Below are 22199 nucleotides of genomic sequence, written 5' to 3' on the forward strand. Positions count from 1 at the left end.
TAAGCGATGGATGGTATCATACTGTCTTTGAATATACTTTCAAAGGATTCCATATATTCTTTTTTTAGAGAGCAAAATCACCAGCTAACAAGCCAAAAAATTTCTCATATGTCCTTTGTTGGGCACAGCAATCAAGTATCATGTTGCAGAGTTCTTTTGTTTGGCTTTCAGGAAACTCCATTTTCAGCAATTTATGAGCACATTCTTCAAAATCTAAACTTGATTGAATAGCAAGATAAATTGTTTGATGAAATGAGACTAGATTGATTTCTGTTTTGTCATGAATAGTCACTTTTTGTCCTTCTTCATCTTCTTCTCCCTCTTCCTCTTCTTTCTCCTCTTCCTCTTCACTACTTCCAGCATCTTGGTCTGTGTTTGAGTCACTGTCTCCTTCATCAAGAATTTCCTTCTTAATAGCTTTGTACTTCTCTTCATTCTCCATAAAGTTAGCATCCATCTTGAAAACATTAAGAACATCTTCTGGATTGTAGTCATCCTCCAAAGGGAGCATATGAGTGAACTGATCATCTTCTTCCACTAAGTCAAGTCCTTCTAGAATAATGGGGTGGTCCTTGAATCCATCCTTCTGTACAGCAAACATCACTTCAATCATATACTGAACTCTTTTGTCAATTTCAGACTCATGCAGAATGTTTCGAAGGCGTTCAAATATAGTGTTAATTCCTCTTGATGACACATGTTAATTTGAGACCACATTCCTTGAGAAAACCAATTGCAACTTCAACACTATCATCTGTTGGTCTTTCCAGGAGCAAAGTGAGCATCTCTAAGCATAAAACTTCATGTGCCACATTTTGGTTAATAAGATGTGCCACAAATTTTGAAGCAGTCAGACAAAGTTGCTTATCATTTCTTTGATAGCCTTGTCGAAAATTAAGAATTAGCCTCTTGAGTATTAATTCTCCAATTTGTGGAAATTTTGAGTTGATAATTGCCACTAATGCTGCATAAACATGGGTGAAGATTGGAGAAGCACTCTGTGCTTGCAAAACAGATCTGGAAAGCAGTCCTCTTCCTCTAACTATATTTTCTTGAAGAAGCTCTTGAATAATGATACTTATATTGGAAATGTTGACTTTGTTGATAAGGCCATTGGTTGACTTCTTTAGGGCTTCCCAGCTCATCCTCTGGTATGTTAAACTGTTTTTATCTGTAATCTGTTCTTGCATCATCCTGAGCTTTGCAGGGGGATTATATGCTCCAACAGTACGAGTAAGAAGAGGATCCAGCTCATCTTTCTTCTTCTTTGCAGTAGGTTCATCCTGAGCAGAGGAATTCTGGGGTACTGATGGGTCTGGGCTTCTTCTCCCAGGAGATGGGGATTTCCGGGATCTTTTCCAATCCATATCTCTTTCTCTTTCTCTGCGTTTTTCCCGGTCCCTACTTCGTGACTCCATGTTGCTATCATAAGAATGTCCTCTTCTGGAATGCTCGTAATCTGACCTATTGTAATCTAAGTTGGGTCCCACTTGCCGGAGACCAGCTCCAGCCAGGTTCAGGGTACCCCAAAGGTGGAGACGGTGTCGGTGATTGGGGGGAAGAAGAGAGAAAGAAAGAGACTGGACTCCAGTCTAGTGCAGAAGCGAATGAGTGTTATTGGGAATTACAACAGGTCTTTTATACAAAATGTCAGATGTGGGAGGGGTGTCCCCCACCCACCAAAAAGCTTAATCCATGACAACTTAATCAATGATTGCCTTTAAATCCTTTTCATATGATAATTTTAAAATCCCATAACAAAGGATAACCTAATCTGTGACTGACATATTCTATAAACCTTTTTCATCCTAAGCTGATTGATTTATGCCAAGTTAAACAATTCTATAGAAGCTTAAGTATTTAATTTACAAACAAAAGTGGCCCATCCCAGAATGTTTGGAATGTGGCCCAGTCCAAAGTTCACAGAGGGCTACCTGCAAGTAACCCAGCCGCATTCTTTCAACAAAATGGCTGTCTTCTAAAACTATATTCTACAATTTACACCTCAATAAATCCTAAGATCATGACCCAGAAGCCTGTGACCAATACTAAGGCTCTTAGATGTGACATGAGTTTGAATTATAAGTTGTGTGAAAGCCAGAACTGCAGTTTGCGGAAGAATGGGAGCAATGAGCTTCCAAAGTTAGCTTGTGTTCATCCCGGTCTCAGAGCTTTTATGTTTTGAGCTCACAGGAGCTTAATCTGGTTAGTGCTGAGTAGGAAGGGGGAGGAAATGGGGTCAATAGCTCCTGAAGGCATCCTAGTGGTCTCGGGATCAACAGCCCTTCCTGATCCCTAACACTCAGTGGACATCCGTGGCCGGCTCCCAACACATTGGTTTAAAACAATTATGGTTCTATTTAGTTAAATATTATGTTTTTTTTATTTAAAGAAGAGGACATTAGATTGCTTTGTCCTACATAAGATCTAAGATAAATTTGGCCTATCTTTTTTCACAAATAATTTTTTTCTTCTTTTCAATCTAGGGCATAGCTTTAAGATATAAATTGGTGTCTCTGCATACCAATATATGACAACAACACTGGCTACTGTTAGGCTAGACTAAGGAGTTGAAAACAAAAATTGTTATTTTCCCTTATAAATGTAAGTTATACATTCCAGTGAGACCTTATGAGAAATGAGATGAAGAATAAAATAAAATCAACATTTGTAAGGAATCTAATATCCCCCAACTTCCCACTAGATTATTTACATGATATTTTATTTTGCTAATGATGTTCTATAAAAATGAGAATCATTCTAAATTATGGAGCAGGTGAACTTAAGGCATGTTATGTTCATTGTTGGTATTTCACATCTCTTACCTTCATTTTAGTTACAAACAAGTACTTAGGAATATACATATTTTATCTTATTTTCTTCCTCCCATATAAAACATGCACAGAGTAACAGCCATTATCATAGGCTTAATATTTTTCTTTCAACATGTCTCATACATATATGTTTCATTGTATTTACAGAATATAATTCTACTTAACAAAATTGCTGCATGAAAATGCAAAGAAAATTTTTAGATACTTGCCTGAAATCCAAGGAGCTTTTCACTTGGTTTAATGTGCCTCTGAAATTCACATTCTATGGGCTGTATCACTTTGATTCCATCTTCATAAAAAACATAGAACATGTTCCCAATTCCCAGACCTTAGAAAAAAAATACACATTCAAAAATTCAAAATAAAATTATCATAAACCTTTACAACCAAAACTTAGTGCTCCTCATATCCATAGGAGATCAATTTGTGACATTGTGTCATGTTAATAAAGCAAACAGTATGAGACCCTTACTGTACACGAGTCAGTTCATAACATCATGAATGATCAGGATCATTCTTCCTGATCTGCACTTCAGGGGTGTCTTTGATATAATTCAATAAGTGTTTTATATTTTAAAGATAATTATTAAAAGGAATAATATACTATTTACTACATAATTTATTTTGGATTTTGTCCCCACTTAATATAGGTGTTGACAAGAAATAAAAGTACTTTTAGCAGTTGTCAGCTGTTATTTATTATTATAGTTGCATAAAAAGGGATACAAATTTATGCACAAAGAATAAGACTTTAAAAAGCACATAAGTATTAATGCAAAGAAAATTTAATTTGTATCAGCAGAGCCTCTATATAAAGAGTAACATAGATTGATGTATGTTATATATCAATAACTATCAACTTAACAGTATTGGCTCTTGAATATTGTTGTTGAATCTTATGAATATAACCAAGCCATAAAGTGATGTCTGATTTTCATGTGCATTAGTTATGTGGTTTGCTTGATGTTTATTATTAAGTTCTTAATGTTTTTGAATGAACATGACTGCCTTCCTTAAACTGCACCAAAATACTGCTCTACAATCATGAATTTGAATGTGTTTGAACCTGACACCTACTCTGAGTCCGGATTGTTTGCATTTTCTTGAAATATTTTCTTCTTTACCCCATGCATACTTTTATTATGTTATTTTACCATATTTTACACACAAAAGAATCAGTGGGATTCCACAGTGATTTGTTGCACTGGTAAGATTTCTGAGTTGTATTTTTCTCTAAAAAACCACTTAATCCAACCAAATCACTCTTTCAAATCTGAGAGTCTATTTTCTTGCTTTTGAAAATATGAATTACATGTCAACACTTTTACAAAGCATAAACTACTTTCCAGGTTATAAGTTATACAAGAAATATAGATATTTATGTGAGTTTTAGTTTTTTTATTGATTGTTTTCAATGAAATAATATAACTGGTGTTTATAAAATAGTAGTACCAACAAAATACTATATATCACTATATTAGGTAAAATAGTAATTATAAAATAAACGCTTATATATTGACATTCTGCTTTTGAAATGCAACTTAATTGATAATTTTAACACTCTTGGTGAACCCCTCCTCACTCACAAGAGATATTCTGCCTTTTTTTCTTGCAAGATATATTTTGTACCTCAAAAGTTTTACTTAGATTTTAGCAACAGACTATAATCTGAACCTATGACTCAGATGTGTTTCTCTTTAAATTTGCTGCTCTGATAGGGTAAATATATAAATTTATTAAGATTATACTCAGCACAGAGTACTATAAACTACCTGGTGATCAAGATGTTGGAAACTGAAGACATGCACATTTTCATTTAAAGTATTCATGAGCTTTATGTTTTAAAACAATACTGTTTATGTGTATATTTGTTCTAACTACCAAGTTTCTATAACTTACATTTTGAGAGGTTGTGGGGATGAGGGAATACGACAAAGACAGATGATAAACTCCACTCTTTGCAGTCAGACATCAGAGGCAAGTCATAGCTACGGCATTTAATCTTTTACCATGGGAATGTTAATTAGTCTGTGGCATAATTTCTCCGTAACAAATTTGGTGATAATAATTATACCATGCAGTTTTTGTCAGAATTAGATTAGGTAGAGAATATAAAATATTTAGCAGAGTGATTTTAGCACATAGATTTCAAGAAATGGTAGTTTAAAACTTTTATGGCAGACATCTCTCCTTTGAACACTACTGAAAAAAAGCAAATAGTGAAATATAACCAGAATTTGTTTACTGTCCTCATTTTTCCACAAAAATATTCTGAGATCTACTGCTAAACTTTAGTTTTTTCTGATATAAAATTGCAAGTACTGTTTACCCAGAATCATGAGTCTGAAGAAAGATAAACTTGATATTCTAGTAGAGCATTTCTCAAACTTGAACCCTGCAGGAAGTCTGCCATGTCAAAACTATTTTCATAATATTAAGATATAATTCACATTTTCTCTTGCATTCTCTAACAAATGCAGTATAGTTTTCAACAGGCTGCATAAAGTATGATGTCATGTGTGATATCGCAACAATTCAAAGCAGAAGCCTATATAGGAACCTAATGTCTTCTGTTAAGCCAGAACTTTAAAAGACTGGCAAAATGTAAAAACAATGTGAGACTCTTTTTCTGAAACTATAGTATTTTTTAAAAAGTGCTATTTATGACTGCATGTAATGGGCTTATTAGGCCAATTTTAACAAGTCAAATGCATATTTAAAAAATTTTCTGTTTTAATTTCTAATATCTAAACATTGGTAGTTAGAAATAACCCCTCTCTTCCCATCCTCCACGGCTCCTCCCCCCCACAAACCTCTTTCAGTTCTCAGTAACATTTAAGAATGTAAAGGAATCCTGAGTCTTAAAATGTTTGATTATCATGCAAGTTTCAATAACACTTCTCTCTTCATTAATGCCTTGTGCAGAAGTATATTACAAACATTATTGACTTCAGGGAAGCTTCCACCACTCTAGTCATAGTAAAGATTGGGAATTTATGCAGGCTGTTTTTTCCTTTTTTGTTCTCTAGTGAAGACAGACACATGTACTTTGTCTTTTCCAAGTTGATCGTTAATCTAATGGAGTATAATGACTCCACAAAGTCATCTATAACTTGTTCCTGTGGGCTTTCTTTTTGCTTTGTTTTCCTTTCTACACAGAAGGAAGACATAAGCAGAATTACTTGCAGTCTCATAAGATAGAAGAATTTCCCAGAAGATTTTCTAATCAATATTACACCTTTAAATACATGAAATGGACTGAGAAAGAAATGAATGAAAAAAAGAATTCGTGTCTCAATCCTTTGGGAATGAGAAGATGCTCCACAATAATAGCATACCATGAAATAGAACGATATTATTTACTATATAGCTTATATATTATATTATTGGTATTAACAATGAAATTTGGTTGATTTCTGATGATTCAGTGCACATTTAATTCAGTCACAAGAGATTTTGTGGTAATACTTTTCTTTCTTTAACTTAAATTGTAATTACTTTAGCATTTATATTATAGTAAATGTCAAGTTATATTTCTATGGCATAGTGATATGGTAACTAATCAAAGATACTTAACTAAGCTTTGGTGTTATACAAAATCTTTTATTCATTTATATTATTTTTTCACTTTCAAGTGATCCTAAAGTGTAACATATAAATTTGTGTATAAATTTATTATATATGTATATAAATTTATAATACATATGATACATATATCATATATATTTGAAATAAAGAAATTCTCCTATTTTATCTAAATAAAATAGGCATGAATAAATTGTCAGCATTTCATTTCTCAGCTTGAATAATTCTGCAGAGATAGATTTGGGGTTTGTGAATGTTCTCACTTACTCTATCTTGTTTTTGGAGCTAAGAATGTCTTTTCACATAGAGCAAATCTTACCACTGCACCTCAACAAAACCTTTATATTGTGTTCAACTAAAATAAGATTTGCTTATTCTTTCATTTTTACTAGAACAATTTTTGGGAATGTTTGTGTCAAGCTCTTTTCTAGGCACAGTTAACCTAGAAAGTAGACACTACCTGGCCACCATGTATATCATCTCAAACCAATCCAATGTCTTTAATGTCCAAAGATATCATGAAAAAGATAAATGCAAATCGGCATTAACTAATTTCACACAATAATCAGTAGAGCAAAAGTTAGAGCAAAATAGACTGCATTATAAACAATATTGGATGGCATCATACATGTACTTAAAAATACATGCACACACGTGTGTGTATGTATATGCACATAAGAGGGGGACCCAAAAAATTCAGAATTGTTTTTGGAGGGTGGGCCTCTTGAAGTACAGGCTTCTCCTTTTAGGTAAGTGTTCCAGAAACCCATCAGCATCAGTGTACCAGCTACCACTTTCGTGAGAGGCTGCATTCAGCTTCAGTGAATTTTTTTTTGGAGACTGTTTCAGCATATTTCCCCATTTCATAATGGGTGATTTACGAGCCCACAAGCCATCACCATGGACTAAGTTTTCAGTAGTTTTTGACCCCAAATGGCATGACCCCACTTCCTCACCCTACCTATTTACTCTGGGTGAAAAAAAGGTCCCAAAGGGAAAAGTTTTGTCAACGTGGAAGAAATGGAACCAAAAACAGCAGAAGTACTAAAAAGCATCAAAATTGACTAATTCAAAATTGTTTTGAGCAGTGGAAAAAGCACTTCAATAGCTGTATTAAATGGAGAGTAGTTTGGAGGTGACTGCAGTTAAAACATTTAAGAATAACTACACAAGTTTTAATAAATAAATTCCATTTTTTATAGAGTCCCCATTGTACATAGATATACCCGCAAATAAATATCTCTCATGAGATCACTTTTTTTAATTTCAAAAAAGCATTTTGTAAGGTGATTCAAAAAGCTTATGCTGACATAGTTTTTAGCAGAGAGATCAGTAAACTGGCTAGTGTAAATACCAATAGCTCGATTATGATATATTTGACATCATGCACTAGTCATTATAAACATAGTTTTCCCTTCCCTCAATGCTATTACTAAATCTCATGAATTTAGAAGCCTTATCCTCTGAAAATTTCTCTTTTTCATTTTAATTGTTTCTTTGCTTTTACTGTGATGCAGTAACCTAGCATTCATTTTATTTTTTCTGAACATAATTATATCATCGTTTTATAAAAGTAACTTAGTAGCTACGTATTCTTCTATATTCCCAAGTTTCCCTTGCAGTGTATATTAGCTGTGGCTAGTAAAATTTTATAAATTTTACCTGAAGGAATTAAGCTGACCCACTGCCTATAGCCCTTCTTCCCCACTTTGGTGACACTGGAAACCTCATATTACATATAAGGAAGCTAATCACATTATGATGTTAGATACAAACATTATTGCATGATTTCACTGCATGTCTAGTTGTATCATTTTTGGCTGGTGTTAAGTAGCCCAACTAAAACAGCAATTTATTTTAAAAGTTTCTATAGAATATTTTGTGTTAATATATACACACATATTGCAAAGAATAAAGAAGACAATCTCCATAAATACAGAAAATATTTTTTGGCTTTCAAAATATTCAAATGACACATGAAGTCAGTGTCTCCCAAAGTATATTTTATTTAGTACTGATCTTATAGATATTCATGAAAATAAGTTCATGTTCAAATAAATTTTTAAAATGCCACGGTATGTACTGACTCACTTCATACATCTCCTTAGAGACTGAAACTAGTATATGTAAATTTCAGATAAATGATTTCATAAATAAAATTATTTAAATTTCTATAATTCAGTGCCTATTTGATCCAAAACACTTATTAAGTTAGAACTAATAGCATATACCTAAACTAACTAAATAAACATTAGGAATACTTTAAGTTATACTTGATTATAAAAATTATAACTATATTGAAAAAGAAAAGTAATCGTACTGTATATTTTAATATGTATTTTTAAAATCATACAGTAAAATCATTTGCCAGTAAGAATGATTGTGGCTGGAACTTAATAAATTGAAATTTCTTTAGGGAAGAAGTTATATCTTATTCATCTATGAATTTTCAATGTTTTCAAAGTATTTTACATTTCATATGCTCTTTAAAATATTTATCTACCTAGGAGTGAGATATTTTTCCCTTAACATTGTCTTTCTAATCTCCTGTAAGTCACAATGATGAGTAGAAAAGAATTGAAAGTAGAACTCAGAGAAGCAGAAAACTGCTTTCCAAGTTTAAATATTGATGTGATTGGCAAGGAAATACATACCACATTCAGTGAAATTCAATTCATTTAGATTACAAACTCCTGGCTAAGCAATAATCTGATGCTCATGTTTTAAAAAAAATTATAATTGTTAGTATAAAAGAATATAGTTTTAACATTTACAGATAAGTAAAATGACATTATAAGAGATACTCTCATTTTTAACACTCTTTACATTATTGACCTTAAAGTGCCAGAAATTATTCTAAGTTTTAAACAATGAAATAAAAATTTGCAAACAGGCACGGTGGCTCAGCCTTCAATCCCAGCGCTTTGGGAGACCCAGATCAGAGAATTAACTGAGCCTACGGGTTTGAGACCAGTCTGGGCACCTTGATGAGACCTTGTCTCTACAATTAATCACAAAAACTAGCCGGGCATGGTGACGTGTGTCTGTAGTTCCAGCTAATTGCAAGGCTGAGGCGGAAGGATCGCTCAAGCCCAGCAGACTGAGGTTGCGGAGGCTGTGAGTGTACCACTGCACTCCAGCCTGGGCGACAGAGTGAGACTCCAACTCAAAAAAAAAAACCATTTTTCTTCAGAAATTTTAGTTTGCTAATGTTTAAATTATTGTTTATTGAGTATTAAACACAGTGTTGGGATTCAGTGGTTCCTCAATCTGGTCTATTATCTCTGGTCACCATTATTATTTTTAATATATGCAATTGTTTTTTATTTTACTGCCTTGCTAGTAATTGATATGATAAAAATAATTTATAGATTTCTAAAAATCTAAATCAAAAATGTTATTCTTGAATCTCTATTTTAATATTATTTATTCTAAAGAAACAACAAATTACTCTGATTATAAATGTATACAGAATAAAACATTTTAAAAATTACACAAAGTCACTTCTTGTATGTCTTAAAATTCTCTGCAAAATACATTAAATATCTGTATTTTAAAGCCATATTATATGTTTTAAAATCATGAAGAATAAGAATATCATTGATTAATGGATATTAATTATGGAGGGTATACATTTCCAAAAGCAGAAGAAATATGTTAAAGTATAAAAAAATTATTTTATATAATAAATCTCAGCATTAATTCACCAGTTAATAGATTTATAGATTTATTAATTAATTTGAAGGAATTCTCTTCTTTTGAGAGTGGCCTGAAAAGCATTATATTATTATTATTATGCTTTAAATATCATTATAAACTAGTAATATTCATGGAGATCATCAAACAAAGTTAAAATATAAGAAATTTTTTTTACATATCACTGATTTGCAAAGAGAGTGCCAACTTATTTCAAGTGTTGTATTAGAAGCATCTGGCCGAGGAAGGCAAATTAACTCACCTAATTTTTACCAGCATTTGACCATTACAACCAGTCTGTGGTACGTGATCTTTGACTCCTTAGATGTCATTTATTCCATTACAACGACAAAAATGAAACCAATTTTTAAAATGCTCAGATTCATTTGATTTCAAGAGGAAAGACCATATAAAGAAATGATATCAAACAGATACTTCCATACTAGTTTCAATAATGATTGAATTAAGTACATTCAGATATAAAAGGCTAAGTGGAATAAAAGGAGAAGGTATAGAAGTCAGGCAGTTTTCAGCCCAGAACCTCTTTAATAAAGCCAGATTGTAAAGAAGCTTAGACATAAGATTTTAGGAGTAATAAAAATCAAAGGATAAAAAATTAGGTGAAATGTCTCATCCTCGAGCACAGAATCAAGATGGCTAAATTCTTGAATTACTTGAAGCTTGAGAGACTGGCTCTTCAGAGAGCAGCGACTTGGACCTACAGGAGGCTATAATTGGAGAGGAAGAAGTTTGGGATGAATTGTGAAGACAGTTTTGGCCATCGTTTACCAGGAGTGTAATGATGGCTCACACACATTTTTCTCTTAAGAATATAATTAAAGTACAATTTGGGTGCATGATTAAAAAACATTATGCCCAGCCATAATGATTAAATGAGAAAAACCAAAGAATTGCAGTAATAAATGACAGTGGATACCATTTATTGCTGCCAGTTGCATCTTAAATAACAACAACAACACCCTACTGAGAATTAACAACCACTGCATTTCTGTTTGAGATAAGAAAATTGTGCTGTGCCACCAGTCCTATGTTTTTTAATAGTGAAGACTACATTTGAATCCAGGTCCTTCAAGTTTGTAACCCATTTTTCAAAAACGCAATTTATTATCTTCCCTTGATAAGGCAAATTTTTCTTTTCTTTTTTTTTTTGAGTTGGAGTCTCACTCTGTTGCCCAGACTGGAGTGCAGTGGCACGCTCTGGACCACAGTAGCCTCGCCCTCCTGGGCTCTGGCGATCCTTCCACCTCAGTCTTCCAAGTAGCTGGAATCACAGACGCGCGCTACCACGCCCGGCTAATTTTTTGATTTATTGTAGAGATGAGGTCTCGTCAAGTTGCCCAGGCGGGTCTCGAACCTGCGGGCTCAGGCAATCCACTTGCCTCGGCCTCCCAAAGCTCTGGGATTACAGGCTGACCCATGGAGTCCGGCCAAGGCAGTTGTTTTTATAAATACTTTTATTCCAACTTAAGCAGGATTTCTTATGAAAACTATACTCAACTGAGATTGTTTATATTTCTTTGATTTAATTTTATACTCCTAAATGCATTTTAGTTCATTGCAATGCAACTTGGTGGCTAAATATCAATAATAAATAAAACTGATGAGAAGTTATAAATATTTGTAATGGTAGCAGGTTTACAAAAGAATATTGAAATATAATAAAGTGCAAACATTGAAAGCCAGATGAAAAGGTAATTATCGAAACTAATGTTAGTCAACAAATCTAATAAAAATCAAACAAAATTGTCACAACGATATAAAAAGGTTGAATTTGTACCTTCTTCTCTCCATAATATGTTTGCTACTGCAGCATGTTAAAAAGAAAAAAAGAAAAAGAAGTAAGGAGAGTTTTAGTTACATTACATAACTACTAAAGATGACAAAAACTCTAGGACAGAATATGTATGCTTAATTCAACAGGTTACTCTAAATTAACAAAACAATTAAATGTTAAGACCAACTATTAATGTTCTATGCATTTCTTGAAATAAAATTATTTAAAATAAAAACTGTGTTAAACAAATAACATCCTATGCATCACTGAAAAGACTATATGTTAGATTACTGAAAAACATTTTTAGAACATGCATTTGTAGTTAAACTATTTAGTTAGCTGACAATTTAGTTAAAAGTTAAATAACAAAAGTTATACCATCAAAATTCTCCATAATCACAATATGTAATATGTCTTCATAATATAAAATATTCCTGAACAAGAACAGTTCTTGTAAATACAAGATCTTGAACACAGAAATGGCCTGCTTTTAAGTAGTATATGTTTTCAGTGTTTAAACCAGACATAAAGAAATTATATGTTAAATATGTATTGCTTATTTTAGTGGATACTGAATTTTTCTTGAACAATAGGTTTATTAAATATAGCAACTAAATCAATAGACAGTTAAAATATTAAGATAGAATAAAGAAAAAAAAACTCATTGAAAATATTCTCAGGGAACTCCCCATCACTTAGATAATTCAAATTTACATAAACTCTACATATTTTCAAAGTAAAATATGTAGAAAGAAAATGTAACTAATGGACACAGTGAATTGCTCCCTGAATATTTTGAGCATATTAAAGCATAATCACTTTTATTTTCAGTAAACCTACATGTGTATGTAGCAAGGGCAAAAATAGAGTCTGACATTATTTACTTAAGGCTTAAGTCCCAAGTCCTGCAGTTTCCAGCACCTGCTATATTCCTTTTAAAAATAATTAAAATAATTTTTGTGGTTTTTCAGTGTATTTAATTTCTTAATAATTATTCAAATATAAATAAATTATATGTACATCCTCTTAGCATATTTTGTGCTGTTCTTGTGCCTGCAGTGTGCTTGGAACAAATATTTAAAGAATACAAATTTTCTGTTATAAGATGAACAAGTTCTAGAGATCTAACACATAATACGGGTGGCACTGGATGTGTTAATTTGTAATAATCATTACATATAGTATGCATATATCAAATGATCACCTTGTACACCTTGAATATATGCATTATATACTTGCCACTTAGATGTTTTAAGATAATGGAAGGACAAATCTTATTCTCTATTACAGTCTATAGACACAGGGGAAAAGAAAACCATGGAAATAAATAGGTATAACCATGTATGATAAACAATATAGAAGAAGCAAATTCCAAATTCAGCAAATATGGGCAAGACAGAAACTTTGAGGGGAAGATACTGGGTTGTGGAGGGACGGCTTCAATAAGGTGGTGATACTCAAGAAAGATAATATGACCCGTGCTTACAAGAGAGTTGTAAAGTGTGGGGGGTGAGAAAGGTTATTCTACACACAAGGAAAAAAAAATGTTCAAAGCATACTAGCCATTATATCAGAATATATTCAGAGACTTTCAAGTAATTTGAAGGGGAAAACTGATAGACAAGAGGGCTAAATAGTTTTTTCATGATAAAATCATGTCTTTGTTCACAATGCAAAAGAAATTTAATTTTATTTTGTAGGCTCAGGACAGGTTGATCCATGATTAGACTTATCATTCATTCTCTGGCTTATAGAGAAGGCAACTAAGTATATGTTTCCTAATATCTCCATCTACTTAATGAGTACCAACAGAGTACATAGCATGCGTTAAGATATTGTATTCAGCACTACAACACATAAATGAAAAGACCCCAATCTGTGCTAACAGAGCCTCTATACTAGCTGCGGAGACTAAAAGTATTCAAAATGATAGCAGAAAACCATTCACAATCACAAATATAATGTGTTATGAAAGAGAGGAACACATTAATGTGATTTTTTTTTTTTTTTTAGTAAATTAGTCATAGTCATTGAAACTGAGGGAAACTTCCCTAATTATGATTAACATGAAGTCTGAAGATGAAATAGAGTGAACTAAATGAAGATTGTAAGGGTTAGATTTCCAGATACAGTGAAATGCAAGCACAAAATTCCAGTGGCATATCAAAACATTGCAATTCTCAAGGACTAAAGACATTAAGAAGACCGGGCGTGGTTGCTTAGCCTATAATCCCAGCCTTTTGGGAGGCCGAGGCGAGAGGATTGCCTAAGCCTGGGAGTGCAAAAACAGCCTGGGCAACTTGGCGACACCTCGTCTCTACAATAAATCACAAAAACTAGCCAGGCGTGGTGGTGTGTGTCTGCACTTCCAGTTCCTTGGAAGGCTGAGACAAAAGGATCACCTAAATCCAGGAGTTATTAGGTAAAGGATAATGCTTAGACTTAACTGATGCATTATTGAGCAAGACAGATGAGAGACAGAAAGAGAGAGAAAGGAGGAGACTAGAAGGAGGAAGAGAGTAACAGAGGAAGAAAGGGATGTCTGTAGTTAAAATATAAAATTTAATGTACATTTGCTTGCTACTAAATTTGATAATCTGAATTTTATTAAAAAATATCTAAGGAAATGCAAATTTCCAAACTGAACATGAGTGTGCAACTGCACTACAGTCTGGGCGACAGAGTGAGACTCCAACTCAAAAAATAAAAAAATTAAAAGACATTGGGACTACAGACAGAGAAATTTTTAGGATAGGCAAGCATTTATGACTGAATACCAAAAAATATAGTCTGCAATACTAATATCAGATAAGGTAAAATTGAAGGCATTACATATTAAACTTAAAATTGCAAAAGCCAAAAACACAGTATTAAAAATGAGACAAAAACTGTTAGGATTGAATATGAAATTAATAAATTCACAATCACATTCTGCTTCTTAACAAATCACTCTCAGTGTTTTGAAGATGAAAGAAAAAAGAAAATTTCAGCAATACAATTATTAAGATTGAACTACTATATTTATAGTAAATATTCTCCTAAACAAGTGAACAATATTTTCAAGTTTTATTGAAAGATTTTAAAGAGTGACTGCAAAGTAAACTATGAAATAAAAAGTCTTTCTTTATTCTGTAGGTATATTCTAACAAGCAGAAATTGTTTAGGCATTTTCAGAAGACAATGAAGTACAGATGCAAATATACAAGTGTCTAAACCCCAATTTATTCAACAATAAATTAAATATTTTAAAAATCAAATATAATCACTACTTATATTAAACAAAAAAAGAGAATCCAAAATTTAGACCCAATGGGTCTTAGCTAAATGATAATGCATAGACTTAACTGATGCATTACTGAGCAAGATCGATGAGAGACAGAGAGAGAAAGGAGGAGACTAGAAGGAAGAAGAGAGTAACAGAGGAAGAAAGGGATGTCTGTAGTTAAAATATAAAATTTAATGTACATTTGCTTGCTACTAAATTTGATAATCTGAATATTATTAAAAATGTCAAAGGAAATGCAAATTTCCAAACTGAACACAAGGAAGACTCAATAAAAACAACCATGGTTCAGATTGAAATATCTAAAAAAATAATTTCCATCCAAAATGTTCCTAGGGTCTGAGATTATTACTATGAGTATTTATTAATTGTCAAGATTGACATAATTCCAAATGTATTCAGTATTGTTAGAATATAGTTCAAGATGAAAATATTGTTATTCACTTTACAAAATCAGTAAAATTAATGCCACTATCTGGTAATAGTAAAAGAGCAAAAGGAATTACATTGCAGGTTTGCTAATGGCCAAAACTGTAAATAAAACACAAGTAAAATTTACCAGGATAATAAAAGATTTATCACAAACAGTAATCATTCTGAAATGGAAAAATAATTTGGCAAAAACTTAGCTAATAAACTGATTAATTTAGCACTTCACATTAATATATCACATGAGAACCATTATTATAATTTAAACAACAAAAATGCAACGTGAAATAGTGCATGACATAGTACTATGTGTGAAGTAAATCTCTTAGTTAACTGACAAGATAAGAATAAAGGCATATTTAAATTAATGAAAAATTAACAAGCACTAGAATAATAAATGATCGAAATTGTGTTACATACAAAGATACAAGATAAATATCCAAAATTTTATATTTGTCTTATGTAAGAAGTATAAGACGCAATATAAAATTTTATTTAAAGGAGCCTAAAAGAATACTATATTAATGACTTCCTAGAATGTGAAAAGTATGGAAAAGCAAGTGTAACATTCACTAAAAAATGTGCTAGAGGGGAAACTAATAATTCCTAAAAGAAGAGAATAAGTATTATAAGGACAAATTCATTCTAAAGTTTGTTAATTTAAAAATTGCATGCATTGTTATGGTCTGTTTAGAGCAGATTCTTTTTATTGCACAAAGTTAGAATGCACATGAAACTAAAAATAATACCTGATATTCAATTACCCTCGTGTAATAACATATTTCTTTTTAATATGTCTTTATTATTTTTCTTATTTTTATATAAATGCCTACATCAAGTTATTTCTGATACAATATTTAGGTACATAATATGTCAATATAAGCTTGGGGAGTGTGGGGCATGGAGTCATGCCATTTTTGGTCAAAAACTGATGAGCACACAATGTGGCGGGGCAGGTTGTTCTTGTAAATCATCCATCATGAAATGTGCAAAAATGTTGAAAGAATCTCCAATAAAAGATTGATTGAAACCTAATGCAGGCTCTCACAACAATGCTAACTGTTACACTGATGCCCATCAGTTCTTAGAACACTTACCTGGCAGGGGAAGCTTGTACTATAAAGGACCAGCTTCCAAAAAGATAATTCTGGTTATTTTGGGATCTTCTCTCATATGTCATTTTATATACATATAAGAAATGTATATATTTTTAATTAGTAATTATATCAAAAGCTTGCAAATATTTTTTTTTAAAGACTTTTAACTTCTCTTTAAATCCTTCACTCATTACTTTGAGTAGGATGTTGCTATTTATATATTGGAATGGCTTTGTTTGAACACATTAATTTATCCTTCATACAATATAAATGGCTATCTATAGTAAATGTGGCTTGATGGCCATAAAATCTATGTGTGTAGATGTTTTATATATATACATATATATTACTTGATAATATATATCATTTTGATAATATATATTTTTTTCTCAAAGTTTTTAGCATAGCTAAACATATGGGCTTTCATAATATGTATTGTGTCATCTTAAACTCAAATTTCAAACATCAATTGTTTTAAAATGTCTTCATCTTTACTCGTATGTTAAATTTGTAATGAATGCCCCTACTAGAGTTCTTCACCTATTTTTTTCCTTAGTCATCCTTTAAGATCCAGTTTATTTTTTCTTTGTTTGTTTGTTAGTTTGTTTGTTTTCTATAGCTAGATAGATAGCCAAGAGTTTGGATTAAATAACTTTTTCCTTCACACATAAGAGTCCTGTGAAACACCTAATTTACTCCTTAATATGTCTTAAAAAATCTGTTCCAATATCTTTTTTCATAATTGAATAATAAAAATCATAAAGTTGTAGACCCCACAATTCAATATTTATTCACTACATAACTGAAATGTAAAGTCTGTCTGAAGATAACATACATCTTATAATGAAAATGCAATTTAATGGAACAGATGCCTGACAGTAATAATGAAATCTTTTATTAATGTTTTTTAATTAATTACCTTATGTTATATGTTAGGATCTTACAATTATATTCAAAGTAATGGATCTCATATTAAATATGCTCTTTATGAGGAAATTCATTTGGAGAGCTGAATGATATTATATAAACAATGATAGTAAGATAGTTAAGTGTACATAACAGCATGCTATTGTACTGAACAGTTAATTTCCTTGGCTGCTCATGCGTACACCGCCTGGATTTTCTACTAATAAGTTTTTTTGCTTGTTCTTATTCTTGAGTAAAAGTTTAATATTTTCACCACTGCAAATTATTTTGACAAAGTGCCTGTATATAAGGATAACATTTAAACTAGTTGGCTTATTCATTGCTTCCCTTTTGGATTTTGGAAATTGACTTAACTGCAGCAGACAAATGAAAAACGCAACCTTAAAAGAAATTGTAGATAAAAAAATTAATATATCTGTAAAAATGTACAGTCAGTATTATCGTAGTTGAAATTTCTTTGAATGTACATATGGAGAATGAAATGAGACAGCTAAACCATGCTATTTCTAGCCTAGAAACTACATTATATATGTCAAGCACATTGCCTGTCATGCACCAAATTCAAAACCACTTTTAAATAAACCTATCACTCTCTTAACACTGATTAAAGACAATTTCCCCCTGTGACTATAGAGTGCCTAGTGTCTAACAGCTGATTAGGCTATAGCACCCAGCTTACATTAGTGCATATAAGACAGACACTAGCCAGGAAACTAGGTCTTAATTTTTATACAGTGATGCAATTGGATAACCATATTATTCTGGAAAATAATTGGAATCAAGAAATCACACTAGAAAACAGAAAGCAAAGAACAAAAATTGTAAGAATGCATAGCAAAAGGCACTATGAGGTGTAATCAGGGCTATGACAACTTTTAAAAATGCAGAGGAGTACTCAAGAAGATATGACAGGGAAAAGAAGAGTTGATATAACCCAGGAGAGGGGCAAGAAGAAGGGTCAGTTTCTAACTAGGTAGAAATGCTGGTTTCTGGGTTCTGAGTCTGGACACATTCCTGACTGCTTTATGCTGCCTGTTTAATATTCACATCAGTTTTAAAACAATCTGCTATTAAACCAATTACTATGAGTCTACTCACTGCAGCCAAATGTGTCTGACTGAAACCAATACAAGGTAAGAACTGTTGTTATGTCAAAAGATAAAAGTCATGACATAAGAAATAAAAATTGTACCCATCTTTCCCTCCAAGACCAAACCAAGTAAATATACAATATACAGTGGTAATATCATGATGTGTAATGATTTATCTCAATCTTGGTGGCTTAAAAAATCAATTAAACTTATAGTGTTTGTGGAAGTGCCTTGGCTGAGGTAGTTTGAGGTATCCCATGAGGCTACATTCATCAGAAGGGTTGACTTCAGCTGGAAGATCCACTTCCGTGGGGTCTTGTTTATGTGACTGCAGTTTAGTGCCTCACCTCTTTACTCATGGGCCTCTCTCCAAGGTTGCATAAGTGTCCTCACATCCCAGAAATGGGCTTCTCCAGAATGAAAGATCCCAAAATAGCAAGGCAGAGACCATAACACCCTTTATGAGCTGAAGTCAGAAGTCTAGCGAACATCCTTCTAGTCAGGTTGCCAAAACCCAAGCTTCCTCTTTTGCTTTAACTTCCTCATTTAGAAAATATAAGCCTGGGATGATGAAATAATTTTTAAAATAAAGTGATTGTAATAACATATTTTATGAATCTGATACATAGGCAGTTGCTCAATAGATATTGGCTATGAAACTATGTGTATTCTAGGTAGCATTCAAGATAATCATACATATACAATTTAATTAATAGAAATTTACCCATCACCTCTACCCTACTTTCTGGTAACAGAGAGACCTCTGTTTTCATGTGGAAAGAGATTACAAGAGTATGTATAGCAGAAGCTGACGGTCATTCATTAACCTTGAGCATCCGACCATCTTAGCATAAGAGACTGCTACTAGGAAAACATAGCTTCAAGAGAATTTTTCTAGCAAACATCCTATTAGCCAGGTTGCCAATACCTAAGCTTCTCTTTATATAGAAATTTTAAGCTTAACATTATATGAAAATGATGTGATTTTGACAATCCTTCACAGAAATGATTGACTGTGATTTAAAAAATTTTTTTAATTTTAAATATGTGGGGAACAATTCAGGGTTAGGTGTACAGATTTTCATTTTGCAGGCACCCTTGGTGATGACTTGCTCCCCCACCACTACTGCCAATCCTTTCTTATAGTATTATGATAGTTGTTCTAGGACTGCTTATGAGTGAGAATATGTGATCCTCAGTTCTTTGTTTTTGTGATAGATTACTCAGCATTATAGCCTCTAAGTCCATCCAAGTTGCTGCAAAGTTCATAATTTTGTCCTTCTTTATGACTGTGTAATATTCCATCTTGTATACGTACCATGTTTTATTATCTAGTCCTCTTTCGATGGGCACCATGGTTGATTCCTTGTTTTCGCTATTATAAATAATGCTGCAGTAAACATGCGTGTGCTGGTATCTTTTTCATAGAGTGATTTGAGTTCCTCCAGTTACATTCCTAAAAGGGGGTTGCAGGGTCGAATGGGAGGTCGATTTTTAGATCTTTTAGGAATCACCACACTGTTTTCCACAGGGGCTGTACTAGTTTACACGCCCACCAACAGTGTAGAAGTGTTCCCTTTTCTCCACATCCTCTCCAGCATCTGTTGTTTCTGAGTTATTGATGGTGGCCCTCCTGACTGACATTAGATGGTATTTCAGTGTGGTTTTAAGTTGCATTTCTTTGATGACTAGTGAGGCTGAGCATTTTTTCATGTATCTGTTGGCTGCTTGTATGTCTTCTTTTGAGAAGTGTCTATTCATTGATTGTGATTTTTACATGACAAATGATAAGCAGTGATATTATTAAACAATTGTGAGTGATTAGCTGCAGATAAATAAGGGAGAAACGTTGCTTTCTAACTTTCTCATATATCCTATCTTTGCAAGTAGGTGGTAAAAGCAAGGTTACTTTCTCTTCTGGTTTAACTTCCTCATTTAGAAAATATAAGTCTGGGATGATTAGATAATTTTTAAAATAAAATGATTATAATAACATATTTTATGAACCTGGTATATAAGCAGTTGCTCAATAGATATTGACTATGGAATCATGTATATTCTAGGTAGAACTGAAGATAATCATATACATACAATTTAATTAATAGAAATTTATCCAAGACAAAACATTGCAAAACAGTCTACCTTAACCTGGTGTTAGGTCTATCTGAGAACGTTCTTTATTATTTTTCAAAAGAAAAGTCATAGGGAAAAAATTTTTTAAAACCTAAATATTAATTAGTATCCATGCAAGAAAAAACAAAGAGGGTAAAGCATTAACATTCTCTTTAAAGCTTTGAAATGCACCATTTCAGTTTTTAAAAAGGGCATTATTTTTACCAATTTTAAATTACTACTATGCATTCCGAAGTCCTCACTACTTAGTATGTACTTCGATATATATTCAATATAGTATGTATCTGACATTAACATATAAATTTATTATATTTAAATATAACATGAAATATAAAAATATTCTATTTTGAAGGAAAAGACTAATTTTGAACATATTCATAATCAAGATAAATAATGATTGCTAGATATTTTGTGAAGGAAGTTACAAATTACAATTTAAAACCTTAAATGCCTTAAGTATCCCAATACTCTGGCATTTTGAGTAAATGCATTCAGTTAAATTAGCTTATCTTTAAAAATATGAAACACATTAAAGAGGTAGGGCATTATAAAGGCATTAGGTACTTAAGTAGGATAATCAATGATGTAAGATATAAACTTAGCTTCTGAAATTTCTTACAGCCACAAGATACACAGAAAAAATATTGGACATCACATTGTCTGAAAAACTATTCATGTAGTAAATGAAATGAGGTCTCCTAAAACAAACTGATTATAAAGTAAGAGAGATTAACTTCTTTCTACAACAGATTTCTAAGGAAAATTTATTGCATAAACTGTAACAGGCAAATGATATATACCATGAAGACTTCATGAACATTGAATGAGTTAAAATGTTTAAAGTTCTTAGAACAGTACTTGGCATACTCTCATGTACACACATATGTACATTTGAATATATTTTAACAAAAATATATCATTTTTGCTAAAAATACAAGTGAATAAAGTTTTGAAAATAAGAGCTTTATGTTGTGACTCAAATACAAAGCAATTGACAGCAATAATATGGTCTATGTATTATGTGTTTTTGATGGTGAAAAATAATGTAATTTTGTGTTTCCACAGTGTTGAAGAAGCGATACTTCAAATATTCCTTTAGAAATTCTTTCACAAATATTAGATGCATTAGTTGGCCAATAGAAGTTTCTGTAGTAGTAAATTCAAATATGCATTCTCTCATAGTTGCTTCAATTGTTCACATTTTGTTGATTAAAATGAATTCCATATTCTTTTGATTTGCTTTTAGACACAATAAGCATGAGACTTGACACTTTGCTGCAGAAGTATAAAACCCAGTTTTCTCAATCTGTTGAATTTTAATCCTATACA

At 32.2% G+C, this 22199-nt stretch overlaps 1 protein-coding gene and 1 pseudogene across 3 annotated transcripts in view; both read right to left on the reverse strand.

The window, feature by feature from the left end:
• Positions 1-2970, reverse strand: part of LOC103269388 — a 4077-nt pseudogene extending 1107 nt beyond the window's left edge. Inside the window, exons 1-2 of the transcript XR_002482470.1 lie at positions 2958-2970; positions 1-1474 (exon numbers count right to left, since the gene is read on the reverse strand). The exon at positions 1-1474 is cut by the window's left edge and continues 1107 nt beyond it. The product of XR_002482470.1 is annotated as a pre-mRNA-splicing factor CWC22 homolog pseudogene (transcript). The remainder of the gene's footprint in view (positions 1475-2957) is intronic.
• The window catches only part of FSTL5 (follistatin like 5), a 600815-nt gene that overhangs the window by 133162 nt on the left and 445454 nt on the right, over positions 1-22199 (reverse strand). Inside the window, exons 8-9 of one of the 2 annotated variants that reach the window (XM_021717055.1) lie at positions 11914-11940; positions 3044-3162 (exon numbers count right to left, since the gene is read on the reverse strand). In XM_021717055.1, the coding sequence (XP_021572730.1) occupies positions 3044-3162; positions 11914-11940 (146 nt within the window). The remainder of the gene's footprint in view (positions 1-3043; positions 3163-11913; positions 11941-22199) is intronic. The other variant, XM_021717056.1, reaches the window with a different exon arrangement.

Source organism: Carlito syrichta, unplaced genomic scaffold (genome assembly GCF_000164805.1).
Source record: "Carlito syrichta isolate Samal-C Ts95f unplaced genomic scaffold, Tarsius_syrichta-2.0.1 Scaffold309202, whole genome shotgun sequence".
Classification (NCBI taxonomy): domain Eukaryota; kingdom Metazoa; phylum Chordata; class Mammalia; order Primates; family Tarsiidae; genus Carlito; species Carlito syrichta.